This window comes from Heterocephalus glaber, unplaced genomic scaffold (genome assembly GCF_053883595.1).
Source record: "Heterocephalus glaber isolate CG9 unplaced genomic scaffold, H.glaber_assembly_v1.0 deba00000122, whole genome shotgun sequence".
Lineage (NCBI taxonomy): Eukaryota > Metazoa > Chordata > Mammalia > Rodentia > Bathyergidae > Heterocephalus > Heterocephalus glaber.
In genome coordinates, this window is record NW_028258138.1 from 88,561,876 (window position 1) to 88,584,237 (window position 22,362).

General features: G+C 39.0%; 1 protein-coding gene across 1 annotated transcript; it reads right to left on the reverse strand.

Moving 5' to 3' along the window:
• Window positions 1–83: 83 nt before the first annotated feature.
• Terb2 (telomere repeat binding bouquet formation protein 2) lies at window positions 84–22,279 on the reverse strand. The gene is made up of 7 exons (XM_004835484.4): window positions 22,204–22,279; window positions 22,032–22,113; window positions 20,296–20,435; window positions 16,975–17,036; window positions 15,401–15,486; window positions 9,401–9,489; window positions 84–5,628 (listed from the first exon to the last, which is right to left on the reverse strand). The coding sequence occupies exons 1-7, from the start codon at window positions 22,265–22,267 to the stop codon at window positions 5,486–5,488; spliced, it is 666 nt and encodes a 221-aa protein (XP_004835541.1). The 5' UTR covers window positions 22,268–22,279; the 3' UTR covers window positions 84–5,485.
• Window positions 22,280–22,362: the final 83 nt, after the last annotated feature.

Consider the following 22,362-nt stretch of genomic DNA (forward strand, 5'->3'; position numbering starts at 1 on the left):
ATACCTAGTAACTCCAATTTGACTATAAAAGGTACTAGTTTTGTTATAGCCGTTTCAGCAAAAAGAATCATGCCACGAAAATGTCCAAATTAAAAGTCCTTTATAGCCGGCGACCAAAAGGTGAGCTCTCACTCTTAACTCCCTCTTGGTACCGAGAAAGTAGGGAAGCCCTGTTTTTAAAGGGAAAAACCACACAACCACACAATAGAATGTCATGATCTCATCTTTGAGCAAGCACAGGGTACAGAAGCAGATTGCAAGTCAGATTAAAATCCAATATTTGGGGTCCAGCAGGAAATTCCTATCGTTATGGTTAGGGCCACAGTATAACAGGTCCTGTCCTTTGTTCTGAACCACAAGGTAAGCTAGGTGCTGGTTAACTTACCACTTTGAACAAGCAGTCTGAGGAGGAAAAGGGGTGAAGTTCAGGCACAGGCCTTTGGGGGGTTTCTGGTTAACTTGCTTACTTCAGTTTGATGGTTGTTCATCACCTACTTTATGAAAGAAACCTCACTTAGTCCTCACCATCTGCCTATTATTTGGGCATTATCAATTTGCCCTTACCACACAGCGGAGGTGTGGCCAGGTTAAAGGTCCAAGGTCACAAGCTAAGTGCTGTGGTGGGGACTTAAAGCAAGAAAACGCTCTGCTTTCTGATGCTGGCAGGCAGCTGCTGAGACTCGAGGCCTTCCGATGCATGGGTAGGAGTCTGGTATCACATGTGTGTTTGCTTTGGCAAAATGCAGAACACAAAGTAAATAGCAAAAGCCAGACATGTACTCCAGGAAAGGTCTATAGGTTTTCATAGAATTAATACCTCGAGCAGTTTCTACTGCTATCCAATAGTGACAGGAAGGTAAGATACATCACTTAACAGCCAGGCCTTTCATATGAATATCTAGAGGACACTCACCCTAAATAGGATTTGATGCTAAATACCATTTCTGGGAATTGTTTTGCCCAGAGAAACTTTATAATTCCATAGGTCTAGAAGTTCCCTCAGAGGTCAGCTATTCCAGGCCATTTATAGTACTGTTCAGCAATTATCTTTTAAAGTAGTGTTCTAAGGATCTCTTGCTTTTTATGTTACATGTGTGTGCAATGTTTAATTTTTTATAAGACATCACATAGGGCCGGGGATTTAGCTCAGTGGCACTGTGCCTGTCTTGCAAGTACAAGGTCCTGAGTTCAAACCCCGGTACCAGAAAAAAAAAAAAAGACATCACACAGACGGGTATGGTGGCACACAGCTATAGTCTCAGCACTCTGGGAGGCTGAGGCAGGAGGATCAAAAGTTCAAGTTCAGCCTGTGCAATTTAACAACTCAGTGAGTCCCTGTTTCTAAATTTTTTTTTTGTTACCAGGGGTGATCGAACTCAGATCCTTGCACTTGTGAGTCAGGCGGTGGAACCACTGAGCTAAATCCCCGGCCCCCTTGTTTCTAAATTTTAAAAAGTGCTAGGGATGGAGCTCAGTGCCAAGGCCCTAGGTTCAATCCCCAGTACCACACACACACACACACACACACAAACACATCACACATAGAAAAGTAAATGGGGAGGTGCTAGGAATCGGACCCAGGGCCTTGCACATGCTGAGCACACACTGTACCACTGAGCTACAACTCAGGGCCCAGGAAAAAAAATTTTTTTAAATTATTTCTAATAAGACATTTCAATGGGGAAATTATAGTTTCTCAATGAATAGTGCTGGAACAACTGAGTGTCCACAGCCCAAAGAATGAATCTGGATTCCTACCTCACACCACATACAAAAAATAACTCAAAATTTACCAAAGGGCTAAATATAAGACTTAAAATCATAAAACTCTTAGAAGAAAATATAGGAGTAAATTTATATGATTTTGGGTTAGGCATAGGCTTAGGTACAAAACCAAAAATACAACCAAGAAAAGAAAAATAGAGAACTCTGGTGTAGCAGTGCACATCTGTAATCCCAGCACCTGGGAGGCAGAGGCAGGAGGATCGCCATGAGTTCCAGGTTGGCCTGGGCTACAACATGAGTTCAAGGCCAGCCTGCAATACATAGTGAGACCCTGTCTCAAAAAAAAGAAAGAAAATAGAAATTGGATTTATTAAAATTAAAAACTTATGCTACAAACTATATCATTAAGAAAGAGAAGGGAGGGGCCAGGGATTTAGCTCAGTGGTTTTGCCGCCTGCTGTGCAAGCGCAAGGACCCGAGTTCGATCCCCAACACAAAAAAAAAGAAAAAAAAGAAAGGGAAGGGAAAAAAACCACAGAATAGAAAAAATATTTGAAAATTGCATATATGGTAAGAAAATTGTATCCAAAAAGTATGATGGACACTTGACTTATGAACTCAATTCGTTCCCGAGGTCTGGTTGTAATTCAAGTTGATCAACTGCCTTCAAAGTCTCTCTCCTGTACACAGGCACATCTCAGTGTCCTTAGAGAGACACTGGCTCAGGATTTCTCAGTTAATCCCACACAGGAAAGGATGCTGTAATGTTCCTTCCAGAACTCTGTAAGGGTTAAATCTGTATCTGAGACCATCTGGAAGCACAAGTGGCTGGCATTCTGGTCGTAACTAAAGACTTTGTTCATAAGTTAAAACTAAAATTCCAGTTATAACCTGAATTGTTCATATGTCGGGCCAGTGGTAACTCAAGGGTCTACTATATAAAGAACTTTTAGAAGTCAATAATAAAGAGACAACCCAAATTAGAAACAGGCAAAAAACTTGAATGGATATTCCTTCAAAGAAGATCCAAAGCTGGTCAATAATTACATGAAAAGGTGCTCGACATCACTAGGCATTAGAGAAATACAAATCCAAACCATGAGATACAGGGCACACTCACTACCACACAGACAAGTGCTTGAGGGTGTAGCTCAGTGGTAGAGCAGGCTTTGCATGCACAAGGCCCTGGGTTTCATTTCCAGCACCACAAACAAATATAAATCAATACCATAGACAATAACAAGTGTTGTCAAGGAACTGGAGAAACTGAACCGCTCATACATTACTACTGGGTATGAAAATGATACAGCCACTTTGGAAAACAATGTGGCAGTTCTTCAAAATGTTAAACGTAGGGTCTGGGGGTTTAGCTCAGTGGTTTCGCTGCCTGCTGCGCAAGCGCAAGGACCCGAGTTCAATCCTCGGTACCAAAAAAACAAAACAACAAAAAAAATGTTAAATGTATTCACTGACCCAGCAATTCCACCCTTAAATATAAACCCAAGAAAACAGAACATACATCCACACAAAATTTGTACTTGAAGTGTTCATAGAAACATCATTCATAATACCCAGAGTGGAAATATTTAACAGAGGAACCGTGACTGCATTATGCTAAGTAGAAGAAGCCAGTTCTGAAGGCTTGTACAGCATGATGACATTCATATAAAATGTGCAGAATAGACAAACCTTAGAGACCGAAAGTAGTTTAGTGATTGGGGTTGTGTATGTGTTTTGGGATCTGGAGAGTGGCTTCTAAGGACTTCCTGGTGATGAAAATGTGCTGAACTTAGACTGTAGCATGTAAAAGGCCCTAGGTTCAATCCTAAGCACCAAAAACAAAACAAAGACTGTGGTGATGGCTGTAAAATTGTCAACATACTAAAAACCACTGATCTATATACTTTATGTGGCATGTAGATTATATCATAATAAAGCTGTGTAAAAGAAAAAAAGCTGATCCATTAAACTGATGCAATATGATTAAGGGGTCACTCCACCCATTATTAAACACTGAGGATATTCTCACATAAAATGAAACAATTTACATGAGCAATACTTAAAATCATACTACCTTTCACTTCCACTTATGACAATAAACTCTTAGGAAAATAGTTCATCTTTGCCTATTTTATTTCTTCATGTGCTTCTAATTCCTGACAAATTTATGTTATCAAATTATTTTATTGCTTCTGTACTATTTCAAGGATATAAACTGGGTGTGGGGGCTGGGGATTTATCTCAGTTGTTTCGCTGCCTGCTGCACAAGCGCAAGGACCCGAGTTTGATCCACAGTACCAAAAAATAAAATAAAATAAAAAATAAATAAACTGGGTGTGGTGGCTCACACCTGTAATCCCAGCACTTGGGAGGCTGAGGCAGGAGGATCAGGATCATCATGAGTTTGAGGCCAGCCTGAACTACAAAGCAAGACCCTGTCTAAAAAAAAAAAAAAAAAAAAAGGAAAAGTTGTCAGTGGAAAAATATAATTCTGAAGTGCTGGTGAGAATAGTGTTACAAGCCTGTATTATTAAATTTGAGTCATGAAAAAGGCCAGAGCCAGAGGCCACAGACATCCAAGTCACCCCAGCACTAACCTAAGTGTGCATGTTCTGTGGTCTACAGCTGCTGTGCACTTCTAGGAGGAACAGCAATTCTAACAAGATGACAGTTTCGAAAATCAGGTCATGGACATCTCCAAAATGTAGTAATGCCGGGAATTTAGCTCAGTGGTTTCACCACCTGCTGCGCAAGCAAAAAATGTAGTAAGCCCACAAGACTCCACGTGGCACGACCACATGAATAATGATGGGAAATCACCATGTTGTGACACAACCTCAGTTGGTTTAAAGACACAGAGAAGCCGGGCACGCAGGGTGGGCCTGTGGTCCCCAACACTGGGGAGGCTGGGGCCAGCCCTCGACCCCTGGGAGACCTCACTTCCAGAGACTCTGATGCACCTGACACAGAGGCAACAACATCTTTATCTCCTTGGAAACACAGTGCATGCGCTCGTCTCTATGTTCTTTGAGGTCCTGTTCAGTGCAGGGATCTAAGGTGCCCCGTGGGTTCATCCCAGGGGATGTAACAACCAGAGCTGTCTGACCCAGTCACTTCCTAGGCATTTAGTATCAGAAACCACCCACACATGAAGAATGAATTAGTAAAGTGTTTTACTCCATATGTACCAAGTCAGGGACAGAAACTTGTAAAATCAAAATAGAATAACCAGAATCATAAAACCTTGCATTCACAATATTGAACCTAGAAAAAACAGAATGTTAAAATTTTTTAAGAAATTGACAGAGAGAGAGAGAGGCTCATATAGAGTATGTTTCACTGACAATCTGTACACTCAGAATTTGTGAACATGTTACAAGGTGGGGGAAAAGTCCAGTACAAATGTCAAAACTCAGGGCCGGGGATTTAGCTCAGTGGTTTCGCCACCTGCTACACAAGCGCAAAGACCCGAGTTCCATCCCCAGTACCAAAAAAAAAAAAAAAAAAAAAAAAGATATCAAAACTCAGAGCCCGCTGCACCTGCCTGGCAAGCACAAGGTCCTGAGTTTGATCCCTGGTACGAAAAACAAAACAACAAAACTCAGAGCCAAAAATAATCCTGAGTTTTCCACAGGTACTCACTGAGAAAGAGAAGACTTCTCCACCACCCATTTCCTGGTCCCAGATGGGAGCAGTTATTATGCACATCTCTGGTAACATTTTATAGAAAATAAATGCCCAGATATAAGGACAATTTAACTTAACATTTCCTCTTCAATTTGCTTTTTATAGCAGACATATTGATTTCATCTTGAACATGATATGCCAGATAGCCTGAGCTTCCGGGAACAAAGTCATGTAACTCCCCAAGGTATTTCTTCATGGCATCAATTGATATGTAACCTAAAAAATAAGCAAAAACATACAATACATATTTGAAATCTTAAACCATGCATTTTTTGGTGTGTTATGACTGGGATTCAAAATGTCCCCTAAAGGCCTCACTGGGTTGAAGGCTTGGCTGCCAGCTGCTGGGATCTGAGGAACTTATCGGATCCTGAGGCCCTGATGTCATCCAGTGTCTCAATCCCCGAGGAGTGCCTAGCTCAAGGGCTGACAGGGAGCCAGAGCCTCGCTGGAGCAGGTGATCGCTCAGGTGTGTCTTTGAAGGGCTCTGCCTCTTTCCCTTTTCTTGCCACTCTCCTCAGCCAGGCCCTTCCACCATGATGCTTCTGCCTCAGAGCCACCAACTTCGGCCTGGAACATCTGAAACCCTTTCCTCTCTGAAGCTGTTTTTCTCAGGTATTTGGTCACAGTGATGGAAAGCTAACACACAGCATCTTTAAGATTTTTAAAACATGTTTTTTTAGAAAAGAATTGAAAAGGATTATTAAATAATACCAGTGAAAAGATTGTCCGTCAAATCTGATAATAATCAGGAAACATATTCCTTCCCCGTTTCTACCACCTTTTAAGCCCTTATTTTATTTTATTATTTGAGACAGGGCGTCACTATGTAGCCCAGGCTAGCCTTGAACTCACAACCCTCCTGCCTTACCTTCCCAAGTAGCTGGGAGTACAAGCATGTACCACCATGCCCAGTTAAACCATGGGTATCTTGGCTAAGAGTGTGACGTTCAGGTTGGAGCTGGAACAAAAAAGTACCTAGACCAAGATAACTAGGAATAACTGGCTTAGAGAGTAAACACTTAGAATTATCTATTATTCAACTGGCTGCTAACAGCACAAATAGCTCATCTTCCCTATCAGAGTAGGCAACATTTTCCTGCACTCCCAACACTGGGATAACATTCTTTGGTGAAAATTTAATTAGAAAAATCGCTATAACTGCTCAATCAACAAGGTTATGGGAGTGATTCTGATTAATAATCTGAAATATGAAATAGATATATGAGTATTAGGAAAATGAAAGGACACCTTGCCTAAATGTAGAAAGCTTAAGAACTCAAAGACTTTAAACAATTACTTGAAAGCAATTGCTACTATTTGAAGGATTATATTTTAGGTAATGCAAATGTTTGTGGTTTATACTGAAATTGAAATCTAATTTAAAAGTAAATATTATATGAAAAAATTCTGGTACAGCTCAAGTATGATTGAATTTAGGACACCACTACCATCAAGACCAACAGGATATCTATGTGTGTAGTTTAGTTGCTTTAATAATAAGTAATAAATTCATGATTAATAAACTATGAATCCAACCATATAAAACTGATTAATATATATATATATATATATATATATATATATTTTTTTTTTTTTTTTTTTTTGCTTCCGGGGATCATACTCAGATCTTTGCACTTGCGAAGCAGGTGGCAGAACCACTGAGCTAAATCCCCAGCCAGTATCTTTATAATTTTTTTTTTTTTGGTACCGGGAATCAAACTTGGATCCTTGTGCTTGCGCAGCAGGTGGCGAAACCACTGAGCTAAATCCCCAGCCCAACTTTATATTTTAATAATGGTCATTACTTTATTAGATCTCCTTTTTTTTTTTTTTGGTACCGGGGATCAAACTCAGGTCCTTCTGCTTGCGAGGCAGGCGGCAGAACCACTGAGCTAAATCCCTGGCCCTAGATCTCCTTTTTAATTCTTATTTTCATTAGTACATGTTTGCAGTACATAAGGGTTACATTCACCCTGGGAAGCTGGTGCGTGTGCATAACATTAGACCTTTGGAAGCATTGTTGCTATGCTGCATGTTCATGATGTTAGCCTAATGGCTGGTACCTATGGAAAAGAAACTAGTGAAGAAAAGTATTAATGTTTACTTAGTTGCACATATACACTGTTTGACGTTTCTAAAGACATATGAGGATCGGAATAAAAAATTGCTACATCAGTAAAACTATTCCCATGACAAGTGTAGGTATGATATTATAATACCTTTTTTTTTTTTTTGGTTTTTATCCATGGTCCCTGCCCAGAGCAGTCCGGGAGAGAAAAGCTCAGGGAAGAGAAACTAGACTTTCTCTCCCTCCAGGAGAGCATAGAAACTCAAATCTTCCTCTATGTTTCTGTCTTGGGAGCTAGTCATGAAGAAATTCCCTGTCCTACCCTTACCTAAAAGTAGTAGGTCATAAGACTCCGCTCTTTTCAGGTGCTGGGTGAGCATGTCTTTACTTTATGGCTGATTTTAGTATTTACCACTGACATCTTCATGGCGTTACTAAGCATTTGATAAGTCCAATGAACACAAGATGTTTCGTACCCACTGATGGAGTCACCTGAAGCACAGGCAATGCCAGCAATATACCACAAGTTCAGTTTTGGATCCCCACACTTTAGCTGAAGGGTTAGGTCCTGGGTGCCTCTGGGCAGCCATTGGCTGCTCCCATTCTTAGAATTTAAGGGCTTCTGTTCAGTTCATTGTCCTGTGCAGCCCAACGGAACTCTTGAAAGGCCAGGACTGCCTGCTATTATCATCACTAGGTGGCAGTTTTCTTTGATTTCTCCCCCAATATCCCCAAATTATACATTAAAAGTTCCTTTTAAAGTGCTTTCAGAAAGGATAATTTCTGCTATTCAAATGACAAAGAAGAAAAAAAACAAAAAACCAGAAGAAATTTAGAAGACACAGTGGTATGACAGAAGACACTAGGGATCTGTGGACTGTCAGAGAGGTAGTTTTAATACTGTTGAATGAGAAAATGATACATAATACAAATTATTTTTAAATCTCTTTTCAAAAACGTATGCTTTTAAAATTGTTTTTTTTTAATTGTTGTGTTTTTTAAATAATTTTAAAATTGTTATCAATGACCTCACTTCATGTTAGCTAGATCAAAGTATGCAAATATCTCTGGATGATTCAGACAAGACCTTCTTTAGATTATCCCATCTGTCACCTAAACCCTTTTCCATCTCCTCAAACCCTTATAAAGAACCCACTCTCTCACCCTGGTGGCACAATTCCTCTCTTGGAAGTCTGCCCACTGACCCCCTTGGCAGCATACTCTGATCTAATTAAAGTCTTGTCTTTTCTACAAAAACAAAACCATCCTCTCCCCCACACAAGATAAATATCCGCCTCGCTCAGAACTGTCCGAATCCCAGTGGCCACTTCTCAATTGGCCCCTCAGCTGCACCCTCAGTTTCTCCACATGTGGGGAACTCAGGTAAGACACTGGGTGATCCTACAGCTGGCTTCTGGGCATCTGCATGTCTCTCAATTACATGCAAAGTTTGGACGTTAAGCTTGTGTGTGTGCGTGTGTGTGTGTGTGTGTGCGCGCACGCGCATGTGGAAAAGGGGCCTGTGTTTTATCAACTTTTCAATGGAAACTACGATTGGGGTTGTTCATATAATCTATCTTTCAAGTCAATTCCAGGCATGGGCAAGGCCCTGGGTTCAATCCCCAGCACTACAAAAAAACAACTGCCAGAACAAGAGGGAGGAACCTGACTCTGATATAAACAAGGGTGTTTTTACCCAACCTAGAGACCACGGTTTAGCACAAAAATATGAGGCCTATCCTTGGGTCAGTTTTGCAGGTTAATTTATTTACTATATGAGTGATGTCTCTTCTATTCCCTGTATCTACTGAGTAGAGAGGGTTCTACTTGGTGGGACTTAACGTATAGCAGCAGCTTTACCTGCACACTGCTTCCTTGTTTCTCCCCTACTTGAGTTTACTCTAAATTTTAAGTTACCTGTTAACATGTTATTCACTGGATAATCCTGAAGAGGGAAGTACATCTGCTTTTCTATAACTGGAGTCCTTAAAAAGTTATTTTCTGTGCTATAAAATGAAACATACAGAAAGTTATATTTATATATATATACACACACACACACACACACACACACATACACACACACATGCACGCATGCACACAGACCTTGTACTCTCTGGAAGGCTCGATGAATACCAAACAAATCATTTTGGCTGGAAAAGGTAGTAAGTCAAAAGGCAATCGACTTCAACAAGTTCTAGCTGATGTGTCAAGTACCAAACAAATGAAGAGTACTGGGACAGAACTCACATCAAAATGCACCAAGTGCCAGATTTGACAAGTTTCAAAGCAGTCAATACCAAAGTACAAATATATATATATATATATATATTTTTTTTTTTTTACATACATATTTAGATTTGTATTACAATTGAGAATTTATTAACTTATTTCAGGCAATACATATTATAATTTAATGGTTCTTTGATCAGACTTTAATCTTATTGAATGAAAATGTTAACTGTAAGCTTCTTTTTTGCTTCTGAGTAATATAAGGGCATATATATGTGTGTGTGTGTGTATATATATATTTGGTTTTCTTGGCCACTTCACAAACCAAATATTTATTGTGCATGTAAAGGCCCGGATCATTCTCAGTATCAGTGAAAGCAAAACAATAATACCCCAGAATGAGAGAAAATATGCAGTATGCGTGTATGTATATATGCAATCTTAACTATACCAGAAAAAAAACATTGCAGACTCTATTTTTAAGGGATCAGAGCACTTTTACTTTTCAGCATTCAAATAATTTAGACTCTATTAACTAATACGTCCATATTTCACCATAACAAATGAAAAAACAATATTTGGGAAAACCATGATTTACAATAATTTTTTTTTTTTTGTACCGCGGATAGAACTTGGGTCCTTGCCCTTGCACAGCAGGTGGCGAAACCACTGAGCTAAATCCCCGGCCCTACAGTAATATTTTGAAATAATTTTTTTTTTTGGTACCAGGGATCGAACTCAGGTCCTTGTGCTTGTGCAGCAGGCAGCGAAACCACTGTGCTAGATCCTCAGCCCTCCAATCTTGAAATGATTTTTGACTTCAAAAAGTAAATTATGCATAGCGCATTTGTGTAACATAGTTATATATTCTTTTTTGGGGGGGGTACCAGGGATCGAACTTGGGACCTTGAGCTTGGGAGGCAGGTGGTGGCACCACTGAGCTAAATCCTTGGCCCTATATTCTAATTTTTTTTTTTTGGTAGCAGGGGTTGAAGTCGGGTCCTTGAGCTTGTGAGGCAGCAGGCAGAACCATTGAGCTAAATCCCCAGCCCTATATTCTAATTTTTTAAGAGCTGAAGAGTTTTTTTTCTTTTCTTTCTTTTTCTTTTTTTTTCTTTTTTTTTTTTTGTGAAAGACAGGGTCTCCCTAAGCTCTGGAGGCTGGTCGCAAACTCCTGGGCTCACGCAATCCTCCTGCCTCAGCCTCCCATGAAGCTGGGACTACTGGTGCATGCCACTGTGCCAGCAAATATCCTATTTTATAACTTGTCAAGTAATAGTATTTCCTGTACTTGGACTACATGTAACCAATAGATAATATAATTTTATGAAATTAAAACTTTAGGGCAGGGGATTTAGCTCAGTGGCACCATGCCTACCTCATAAGCACAAGGTCCTGAGTTTGATTCCCTATACCAGAAAAAAAAAGAAATTAAAACTTTAACAATAAAACTGAAGTCATCTTTGAATTTATTATATTCCTAAAAACATAAATTTAAAATGAATAACAGTGAAGCCTTTATTTTCAATTTTTTAAAAAAATTAAATTTCTTTTAAACGCTTCCAAAAGAAACTATACCTCAGTTAGATGAGATCTTACAAATAAAGCAAAATAGTGCTCTCCAACAAGTCTGAGACTAAACCCACTGGTCCACAGGAGTAGATGTATAAAGTGGTTTAACCACTCCTGAGGGCAATTTGATAAGAAATATCAAAAATACAAATGCACATGGCTTTTAACCTAGTAATTTCCCTTCTAAGAAATTACTCACACATATCTGCTCATGCAGAGTGAGAGAAATATTCACTAAAGCACTATTTTTTTTTTTTTGGTACTGGGGATCAAACTTGGGTTGTTGCGCTTGCGCAGCAGGCGGCGAAACCGCTGAGCTAAATCCCCGGCCCTAAAGCACTATTTTTAATAGCTCAAAATTACCTAAAAGTCCATTAAAATAGAGGACTAGAATTAGATAAACTATATATATATTACATATGTATGTATAAACAAGGTTAAATAAAATATAGTGAGTTCACATAATGGAATATCTCACAGTATAAATGAAAACAATTCTATGTTGTAACATGGGATGATCTCCAAGACAAATTATTGAATGAAAAAGTGCAAAGTTCACAACACTTTATAGAAAATAAAAAGAAGAAAAAAGAGTCTGTTCATGAATTTGATAGCACATGTGCATATATGAGAAACGTAACAGTGATTGCCTCTGGGAGGGAGCTAGCTCTCTAACAGTCAAAATAGGGGCCGGGGATTTAGCTTGGTGGTTTTGCTGCCTGCTGCGCAAGTGCAAGGACCCAAGTTCGATCCCCAGTACCAAAAAAAAAAAACAACAAAACTTTTCTTGGTGGAGTCTAACAGTCAAAATATTTTCAAAGCATCCCTTTATATTTAACTCTAAATTCCAAACCATGTAAACATGTTACCCATTGAAAAATTAAAACACAAAAATGAGTAGGCACAACTAGCTAAGAATAATATTTTTTAAAAGAGTAAGGAGGAGCTGGAGATGTAGTACAGTGATAGATTCCGTGCCTAACACGTGTGAGGTCCAGAGCTCAACCTCCAGGATCACACACACACACACACACACACACACACACACACACACACACACACAAAGGAATGAGTCTGGGCTTTTACTCTGATACATTTGTTTTTCAAAAGCTAAAGGAAATTTATTTGCAAAACGAAAATAAAGGCCAGGTGTGGTGGTGCACAACTGTAGTTCCAGCACTCGGGAGGCTGAGGCAGGAGGATTGCTGAGAGTTTGAGGCCAGCCTGGACTACATAGTGAGTTCAAGGGCCAGGGATTTAGCTCAGTGGTTTTGCCGCCTGCTGTGCAAGTGCGAGGACCAGAGTTCAATCCCCAGTACCAAAAAAACCAAAAAAACCCAAAAAAACATAGTGAGTTCAAGGCCAGTCTGAACTACATAGCAAGACTCTGTTTCAAAAAAAAAAAACAACCAAAAAACCTGAAAATAAAATTAGCTCTACACCTCATACTATACACAAAAATAAGTATCTCCAGAATTTAAAACCTATTCATTTCTGAAATTTCTGAATTATAAAGGGCTTTTCTGAACACAGAAGCAGTAGAGAAACTATTTGAAAAATTATTAATTTAATGATATAAAAACTAAAAATGTATATCTATGTATATCTACAAAAAACTACATGCCAGGCAACAAACGGAGGGTACAATTTATCAAATTGGCAGAAGGATAACACAGTTATTACAAAAGACATCAGACAAGTTGATAGAAAAAATAGTGAGACCTCCAACAGAAAAATGGAGAGAGGATAAAAGTGAGCCACGGAGCTGGGGATTTAGCTCAGTGGTGCTGCCGCCTGCCTCACAAGTGCAAGGTCCTGAGTTCAATCCCCAGTACCAAAAAAAAAAAAAAAAAGTGAGCCACAGAAAAAGAAACGCAAAATGTTAATGAACAAATTCGAAGAGCTTCAAAGCAACTAGTAATCAAAGAAAAACACAAAATAAAATGCCATTTTTCATCGATTAAATTGGAACAGGACTTCTTAATAATATTCAACACTAACAGTGCTTTATTTTTGCTTTTGGTTTTTTTGATACCAGGGATTGAACTCGGGACTTTGAGCTTTCGAGGCAGGCGGCGGAACCACTGAGCTAAATCCCTGGCCCTATAGGGTTTTTTAATTTTTTTAACAGTACCTTAAATTTGTACTTTTAGGGGAAGTAACCAGCATTATTTCTGACAGTCTTTAAATAAATCCACACCTCTTTTATCACAAATTCCACATCTGAGAATTTACACGAAGAAAATTATCTTAAAGAGCTGGGGATTTAGCTCTGTGGCACCTCGCCTGCCTTGCAAGCATAAGGTCCTGAGTTTGATCCTTGGTACTGGGGGGAAAAAAAGAAAAGAAAAGAAAATTATCTTAAAAGTAGAGCAAGATTTGTTTTAGCTTTATCTTATTTATTTTTATTTATTTATTTACTTATTTGGTGGTACTGAGGATTGAACCCAGGGCCTTCACAATGAGGTATATCTCCAGCCCTTTTTAAATTTTTTATTTTGAGACAAGATCTCACTAAGTTACCAGGCTGGGCTCAAACTTTTAAACATTTAAAGATAATTAAAAAGATGGTAACACAAATAAGAAGAAATACCATACATAGCCCTTACAAGTCATAATATCAAATAAACATATTCTACATAGGAAACTGCCCATAGAAAGTTAAACGTAAAATCAAGAGACAGACTGTACATGCTACCCGACCTCAACTCTGTTAACTGTATTTGTATAAAACTAGGGGGATCAGCGGTGCTATGCCTGCCTGGCAAACACGAGGTCCTGAGTTCAATTCCTGGTACCACCTCCCCCCAAAAAACTGGGGAAACATACTAATAAGTGGTGTGATTGACTTTAATTTAAATTTTCTTTATTTTTTCTGTATCTTCCATTTTGACAAATTATATACATTATATTTATAACAAAATAATTTTTAAAATGAATATTAACATGCAATTTTCAGAAGATTTGGGGAACATTTGGGAAGGGAAAACAGCATGATATTTAAGAGTTTGGGTCCTGGATCAGCTAAACTTGGTTTCAAATTCAGTCTGCTCCTGAATAGTACTGCGTGATTTGGTTCTCTGAACCTCCTTACTCAACTATAAAGTGGCACAAATACTGTAGTATTTATCTATCTCATACAGTAAGAACCAGATGAAATACTGTAAGCTGCTTAGTTTACAAATGTCTTCTATTTAGCAAATGTTCAACAAGAGTTCACCATTTAGCAAATTATTACTTCATAGCTGTAGGGTCAGGGTTTATTTTATGTTTTCACTGCAACCCCTGGTGGCTACACACACACACACACACACACACACACACACGGCTCTAAGCAGACACTACCTAAGGTGTATTCACACCCTTTGTCAATCTTATTGTTATTGGGTTGGATATATTTTTCCCAGATTTCTCTGTATGCTAAGTAAATTAGCCTTAATAAAAGAAAAACCTAAAGTGGAAAGAATATATAAATAAATCCATTAACTATCATATGGAGAAAGAAAATTGCTATTTGATTATTACAGCCAAACACCAAACTTTTGAACAGCTAGTGTTGCCTATGAACTTTGAAAACTACAGAACTGGAAAATACAGAATTGGGACTAGATCAGGAATAAGTATGCATGGTGAGGGGCCTCTCAGATTTCCCCTAACACATGGCAAGTCCAGGCTTGACTGCCTTTTAAACTGAATTTCTGAAGCCAAAGTAACCACATTATAAAGAATTTGGAAAGGGGGAAATCACTGTTAACTTGGAAATTACTGCTAAAATTTAATGTATTTTCCATTTTAAAATATTTTTAAAACAATGTAACTTATCGTTACATACATAGAACCCCGTTTCCTTCCTGGGAGGGTCAGCCAGCACAGTCAATGCAGGGAGCCAGAATTAGACTGATCCAATTCACATCGTACTTCTCCCCCACTTCATCAAAGTTTGTATGACTTTGGACAAATAAATCTTTTTAATCCTAAGCCTCCTTTTCTGTAAAACAGGAATGATGATGATGACGATGATGATGAATCTATCAATCTCATAGGAAGATTGCACACAATCTGCTCATTCACATACACTAAACTGAATATCAGTGAAGTACATGAATTCAATACCTTTTGGATAATTCTTTTTCATTCTCTGTGGCTAGTTCACTGTTTTCCCTAAAGGTATTTATTTCATTTGATGTTACTTCATCATGCTGTGGATAGCAAAAGAAATCACATTTCAAAAAATGAGCAAACCAATGAGAAAGTCAAAAATGTCCTCACCAAAGGAGACAAAGTAAATGGGAGATAGATAGCCACCCAGACAGACGGATGGACAGACAGACGGCTAGATATGGGTTCGTTCAGTCTAGCTTGCTATAAAAATACACATATAGCTATGCTATATATTTTGAGAGATACATAAAGAAGATTACAATATTTTAAATGTCAGCTATTTTTGCACTGCATAAGTAAAACTGGTGATGTTCCCTAATTTTTGAAATTTTTTCTAATATGATGATACTCCTTTTTGTCATAAAAATAGGGAAATAAAAAAGTTACTATTTTAAATTTTCTTAAAATGCTTGACTTAAAGGTTTCTAGGCTTCCTGTGAATTACAAATCAAAAATATGAAAAATGCTGAACACACTATTTCCACCTCAAAATAATAGCGAGGTATTTAGCTGTGCAGTTTTGGAAGAATTAAATATATTAAGCTTTTCTAAAAGACTCTGAAAGTGACTCAGATACTGGTAACTATCACATTTACCTAAAATGTCATTAGGAAAAGTCTAATTAGGTCATAAAACCACTCCAAGTAATAATAATGCTCTCCAAATGACCTTCATATTTATCCTTGTTATTCCCATTCAATAAAGTGCCTTCCTCCTGATGTGTTCTATGGTTATAATTAGCTGCTATTCAGCATCAATCAATATTTTTAAAGCATTGACAAAATCCTTTATCATATATATAATAAAACAATTTCTAGAGTCAATAACGAGTACAAACATACTAGTTTTTTAGTAGAAAAAAACACTGGACTGGGTTAAAACAAAGAAAATTTGGTTCCATTTTGCTTATAACTGTCTATGTGAACTAATGTCTTTCCCTTCCATTCACCTGTTTTTTTAATTTATAAAACTAAACAAATTAATGATCTTTAAGTTCTAGTACAGTTCTGGTATGCTCAGTAATTACTGTCAAATAAAAACCACTCCATCTTCATTCTTGTCCCTGGGGACACTGTGACAAATCAAAGAGTAGATATTTTCCTCCTTAGACAAACATCCATTTTTATCTCCTAGCCAAAGATACCAACAGAACTGTTATTTTGAAATGATGATGTTTTGGGTGTGTTTTGTGGGTTTTGAGGCAAGGTCTCACTCTGTAATTCAGGCTGGCCTCAGACTTGCTACGTAGGCCAGGACTGGCCTCAAAATTTCAATCCTTCTGCCTCAGCCCGCCAACTACTGGGATTACAGGCATGTGCCTCCAAGCCTGGCATGAATAGTCTTATTTATTTAAAAAATCTTCAGTTTTATCAATGTATTACTGTTAAAACAGTGTCAAATAAAATCATGTGCTTTATTCTGTCTCATTATTCCTAATGTTTTACAAGTAAACATTTTAAGATTTCATTGCTTTCAGAAAAATTTGAAATTGAAGATTCTAATCAAGTACTTTAATTCACTCTTACCTTTTCTATCAGAAAGTGTTGTTCTTGTTCCCAAATAAAACTACCAATTTTTCTTCTTATTTCTGTGGTAGAAAAACAAATCCAATACTATTTTTAAAGTAATTTTTCAATTTTGCATGAAATTTGAAATTTCTAGGCCACCATTATTCCACCTGCATCAAAATCACCTAGGATACTTATTAAAAGTACAGATTCCTATTGAATCAAACCACTGAGGAGAAGCTCAGGAATCTGAATTTCTAACAAATTCCTGACAATTCTAATGTTTTATAAGACTCACTGTTTTAGACTTCTCCTGTTAGAATGTCTTTATCAGATGTCAGGGTCTCCTTTTTTTGTTGTTGCGTTTTTGTGGTATTAGGCAAGGGCTCTACCACTACATTACAATTCCCGGCCTTTTTTATTTTTTTGAGACAGGGTCTCACTAAACGGCCCAGGCTGCCCTCAAATTTGCAATCATCCTGGTATGAGTGTCTCTATTACACCAAGTATTAATAAAGAGGACACTGTGGAGACAAAATAAAAAGTATAAAACTGCTCAGTTTGTAGAGCAGAGATTCTCAAGAATTAATTTACTTTTCTAAAAGAAGCAGATAAGCAGTATGTCTAGTAAGCAGGAATTCTGTAGTATTCAGTATGTCAAGTGACTGTCTTCCTCCCAACTCAATGACTTCAGAAGTTTCCACAGTAGATCAGAGGACAAAGAGTAACATTATTCTAGACTTTTGCTGTCTGGTATGGTAACACCTAGCTAAATATGGGTACTGAGTACTACAGTGTATGGCTTGTCCAAATTGAGACATGTCATAAGTATAAAATAAACACTGGAGTTTGAAGGCTTAGTATCAAAAATGTAAAATATCTCAATAATTTTATATTGATTATATATTGAAATGTTATTTGGGATATATTAGGTTAAATAAAATATATTCTTAAAATTAATTTTAGCTGGGTGCAGTGACAAACTGTAATCCCAGCTAACTTGAGAGGCTGAGGCAGGAGGATTGCAAGTTGGAGGCCAGCCTGGACCACTTAGAAAGACCTTGTTTCAAAATTTAAAAAGAAAACAAAAGGCTGGTGGTGTGGCACAGCACTCTCTGGGTTCAATCCCCAGTACCACAAAAAAAAAAATTAACTTCAAAAAAAAATTAAAAAAAAAAAATTAACTTCATGTCTAAGTAGATAAATACATATATACTTTTTTTAGTGTATGTGCTGCTGAAGTAAGCACATACATTTTTTTTTAAAGGAGTATGTTTCATTTAAAACAAATTTTTAGCCAAGGATTTAGCTCAACGGTTCTGCCACCTGCCTCACAAGTGCAAGGACTGGAGTTCGATCCCCGGTATGAAAAAAAAAGAAAGAAAGAAAGAAAACAAATTTTTAAAAAATTTAAATACATCTTAACATAAGATGCTAAACTCAGAGGGGTAAGGGCAGGGAGGGCAGGGGATATAAAAAGAATGAAGATGTATTATGCGCATGTGCCAACTCCCCGTGATGACTGTAACCCTTACGTACTGTAAACTTGCACTAGTAAAAATAAAAATTTTTAAAACTCAAAGTAGGGGGCCTGGGATTTAGCTCAGTGATTTTGCTGCCTGCTGCGCAAGTACAAGGACCCAAGTTCAATTCCCAGTACCAAAAAAAAACACCTCAAAGTAGGGGGCCTGGGATTTAGCTCAGTGGTTCTGCTGCCTGCCTCGAAAGCACAAGGTCCCGAGTTCTATCTCCGGTACCAAAAAAACAAAACAAACAAAAATTCAAAGTTAGGAATGATAATTTAAAAATCAGGTTGAATAGCCATTCTATAATATGAGCTCTTTGAAAGTGGATACTAATCAGCACAAATACTTTTTGAGTAAATCAATTCTCTCATCTAGTAATTAATTTATTTGCCTAAGGACTTGGAAAATTTAGCATTATAAATTTTATCTAGGTCTTTCTGAGACATCAACTACAGAAGAAACCAATAGTTGGGGTTTTTTAAAGTCTCTATGAAAATATTTTCAAGTTTTTTGTTTTGTTTTGTTTTATTTATTTTTCAGTACCAAGGATCAAACTCAGGACCTCGCACTTGTCAGGCAGGCGTGGCACCACTGAGCTACATCCCCAGCCCTATTTTGTTTCTTAGACAGGATTTCACCATGTACCCCAGGGTGGCCTTGAGCTCATGATTCTCCTTCCCTCCTGCCTCAGACTCCCAAGTGCTGGGATTACAGGCATGTGCTACCATGTGTGGCTAGCTTTTGTTTTTAATGCTCTCTTCACTGGGAATTTGTACACAGCTTCAATCTGTCCTTTCTGAGATGGACATAAACTGGGTAAACAAGATACATATTAAGCATTTGGTAATAATGTCAATCTACACATTGGAATATTTCAAGTTAGCTCAGAAAAGATAGGTAAGATTTGGACAGATGAACAAGGTAAGAAAACAAAGTAAGGAAAATTTTAAAATTTTAACTAGAAACTTCCAAGTAAGGAAACCTAAAACACAAATCTCAGAAGCACTTTATCTATTTTTCCCTTTCTATTTCACAGGGTTGTGAAAAAATGTAAACATACTTCCAGAAGCATGAAGAAAATTACATGCTAGGCAAGGTGATGCTCTGTAATTCAAGCACTCTGGGAGGTTCAGGCAGGAGGACTGCAAGTTCAAACTCAGCCTAAGCAACTTAACCATTTAGCAATAACTTGTCTCAAAATAAAAATTAAAAAGATAAAAAGGGGCTGGGCATGTATCTCAGTGCAAAGGCCCTGGATTCGATCCCAAGTACTGGGCCCCCCAAATATATATACAATCAAAACCAACCTTTAAAGAAAATGTAAAGAAAAATTCAGAAAAGTAATGAAAAGATTCAAAACTAGCAAAGAATATATTAAATGCTCTCCATATGTTGTAAGCTTTAATACATTATACTATTTTATCCTCAAAACAACATGGAAGAAGTTTAATACAGATAGGAAAAGTTTAATAGTTTAAAGTTTAATAAAGATAGGAAACTAGTAAGCACTGGGTCCTAGCTGGGGAACACTTGAAGGGCAAGATCTGCATCTGTCTTAATAACCATGGACTCCCCAGCACCTGGCTTGGAACCTGGCCAAGAGGGTATCTCACTGACTGTGTGAATAAATAAAGCCAGGATATACACACAAGGCAAACTGATCCCAGGCCCATGCTCCTCCCACTTGTATTAAATGGCACGAAACTCAACATTTTCTCATTGAGAACAAAGAAGAGTAAAAGTGAATTTGGCTGCCTAATGGGGAATTTGCTGGATTGAGCAAACAGGTGTTGGTTGAACGATCTTCGCTAACCTTTTTGCAGGCATGCAGGAGGAAGAACAAAATGACCTAAAGCCACTGAGTTTTTAATTTCAGCATTGGCTACTGCAGAGAGATAGTAGGCATGAAAAACTGTAGCATTATCTTCTATGTAATCAAGGCTCTGGTAAATTCTAGGAGAAAGAAAGGAAATCTTTTAGGTTATGAGATAAAGAACATATTCAGGGCAGGGGATTTAGCTCAGTGGTTCTGCCGCCTGCTTCGCAAGCTCAAGGACCCGAGTTTGATTCCCAGCACCAAAAAAAAAAAAAAAAAAAGAACATATTCAGTCTCTTTAAAGAAAGAACAAATGACTGTAAGTAGGGTACATTATAGAATATACTTATGATGGGGCCTAAGTCTAGGCAAGTCTCAGCTTTAGAGACTTGGTAAATTATTATATAAATTGAGAAATTTAACCTAAAACAGTATGGTTACCTGGACATCATCAGTGTATTAAGAATCAGTAATCTGTAGGGGCCGGGGATTTAGCTCAGTGGTTTCACTGCCTGCTGTGCAAGCACAAGGACCCCAGTTTGATCCCCAGTACCAAAAAAAAGAATCAGTAACCTAGGAATTTTACCCATAGTCATTGTTATAAGAGGGATCAATTAATTCTGAGGCATGGAGGGAAGTTAGGGAAACCTACACAGAGAGAAAACATCTCTCCTAGCCCTGGAAAAAGGTGACACATAGAGATGAGAAAGAGCATTACAGAAAGAAAGAGGAGGAGGAGGAGGAGGAGGAGGAAGAGGAGGAAGAGGAGGAAGAGGAGGAAGAGGAGGAGGAAGAGGAGGAAGAGGAGGAGGAGAAGGAAGAGAAGGAGACAGAGGAAAAGAATGAAGGAAGGAGGAAGAGGAAAAGGAAGAGGAAGAAAGGAGAAAGAAAATGGAGGAGGGGAAAGAGGAAAAGGAGGAAGGAAGAAAAGAGGAGAAAGAAGAAGGAGGAAGGAGAAAAAAATGAATGAACAAGAGGAGGAGGAGGAAGTAGAAAGATGAAAAACAGACATAAAAAGGTACAGTAATGACAGTTTAGGCTGACTGGACTATGGAAGACATGAGGAAAACTGGGAAATAAAGAAGGTGGGTTCTGGCCAAGACCTAAATCTGTGAGTAGTCAGGAGGGAAAAGAGGAAGGGTGGTGGGCAGTGAGTAGATCTCTGCCTCATAATCTGACAGCAACTCGAAGGAGAGGCAGAGGGCAGGTTCCAGGCACAGGAATCCGTGGGGAAGTTAGGTGACAGTCGAGCCAGATGTAGATCAAGGTGCTCCTACAATAGAGGCAGTGAGGATGAAGAACAATGACAAGGTCCGGGTGCAGATCTGGCCAGGGACTAATTCCTGCGGTAGAGCTCATCCTTCAGCAGAGACCAGGAAGGTTTCAGGTTTGGAGAGCACAGGGTCTGACCGGGTGTGGGGTGGCTGCACGTCTGGTCTGGACATGCTGCAAACGGGGTTCAGACACAGAGGGGCCCTCAAGGTGCCACGGAGGGAGAGGTGAGGGGCCAGCCAGAAACATTCAGGTGGGATTAGGGCAGAAAGCGCAAAGCAGGGGGGAAGCAGACAAAACAATGGGGAGGAAGAAAAGAGGGCAGGTGACCACGTCGCCCACATCTGCGGCTGAGAATTTGCTCCCTGCCTCATTCCACCACAAGGGTGTGTTAGCGGGCTGCAGCGTCATCCCCAAGTCCTGCTCCTGGGGGCGCAGAGCCCAGCCGAGACTTCCGGTACCTCAGCGTGTCGGGGTGCGAGGCGTCGCAGCTGAAGAGGAACTCGGCGGCTTCCGCGTCACTGACCGTGCCTCCTTCCGCCACTGTGGAGGCAAAAGCAAAAGCACAGGGTGAGCCTCGCAGGCAATCTGGCAACTGCCCTGCCTCTCGCGGCCCTTCTGCAGGCTTCCCACCCCAGAACTGCCTCAGGTCCTGGCTGACGCTGCCACAGAACCACCCGCGCTGCCCTTGAAACATGGCGCCACCTGGGCCAGGAGGACCGAGGGGAAGGTGTGGCCGGCAGCCGAGAGCACTGATTGGCCCGTGGTTCTAGGATGAGCTCATTGATTGGT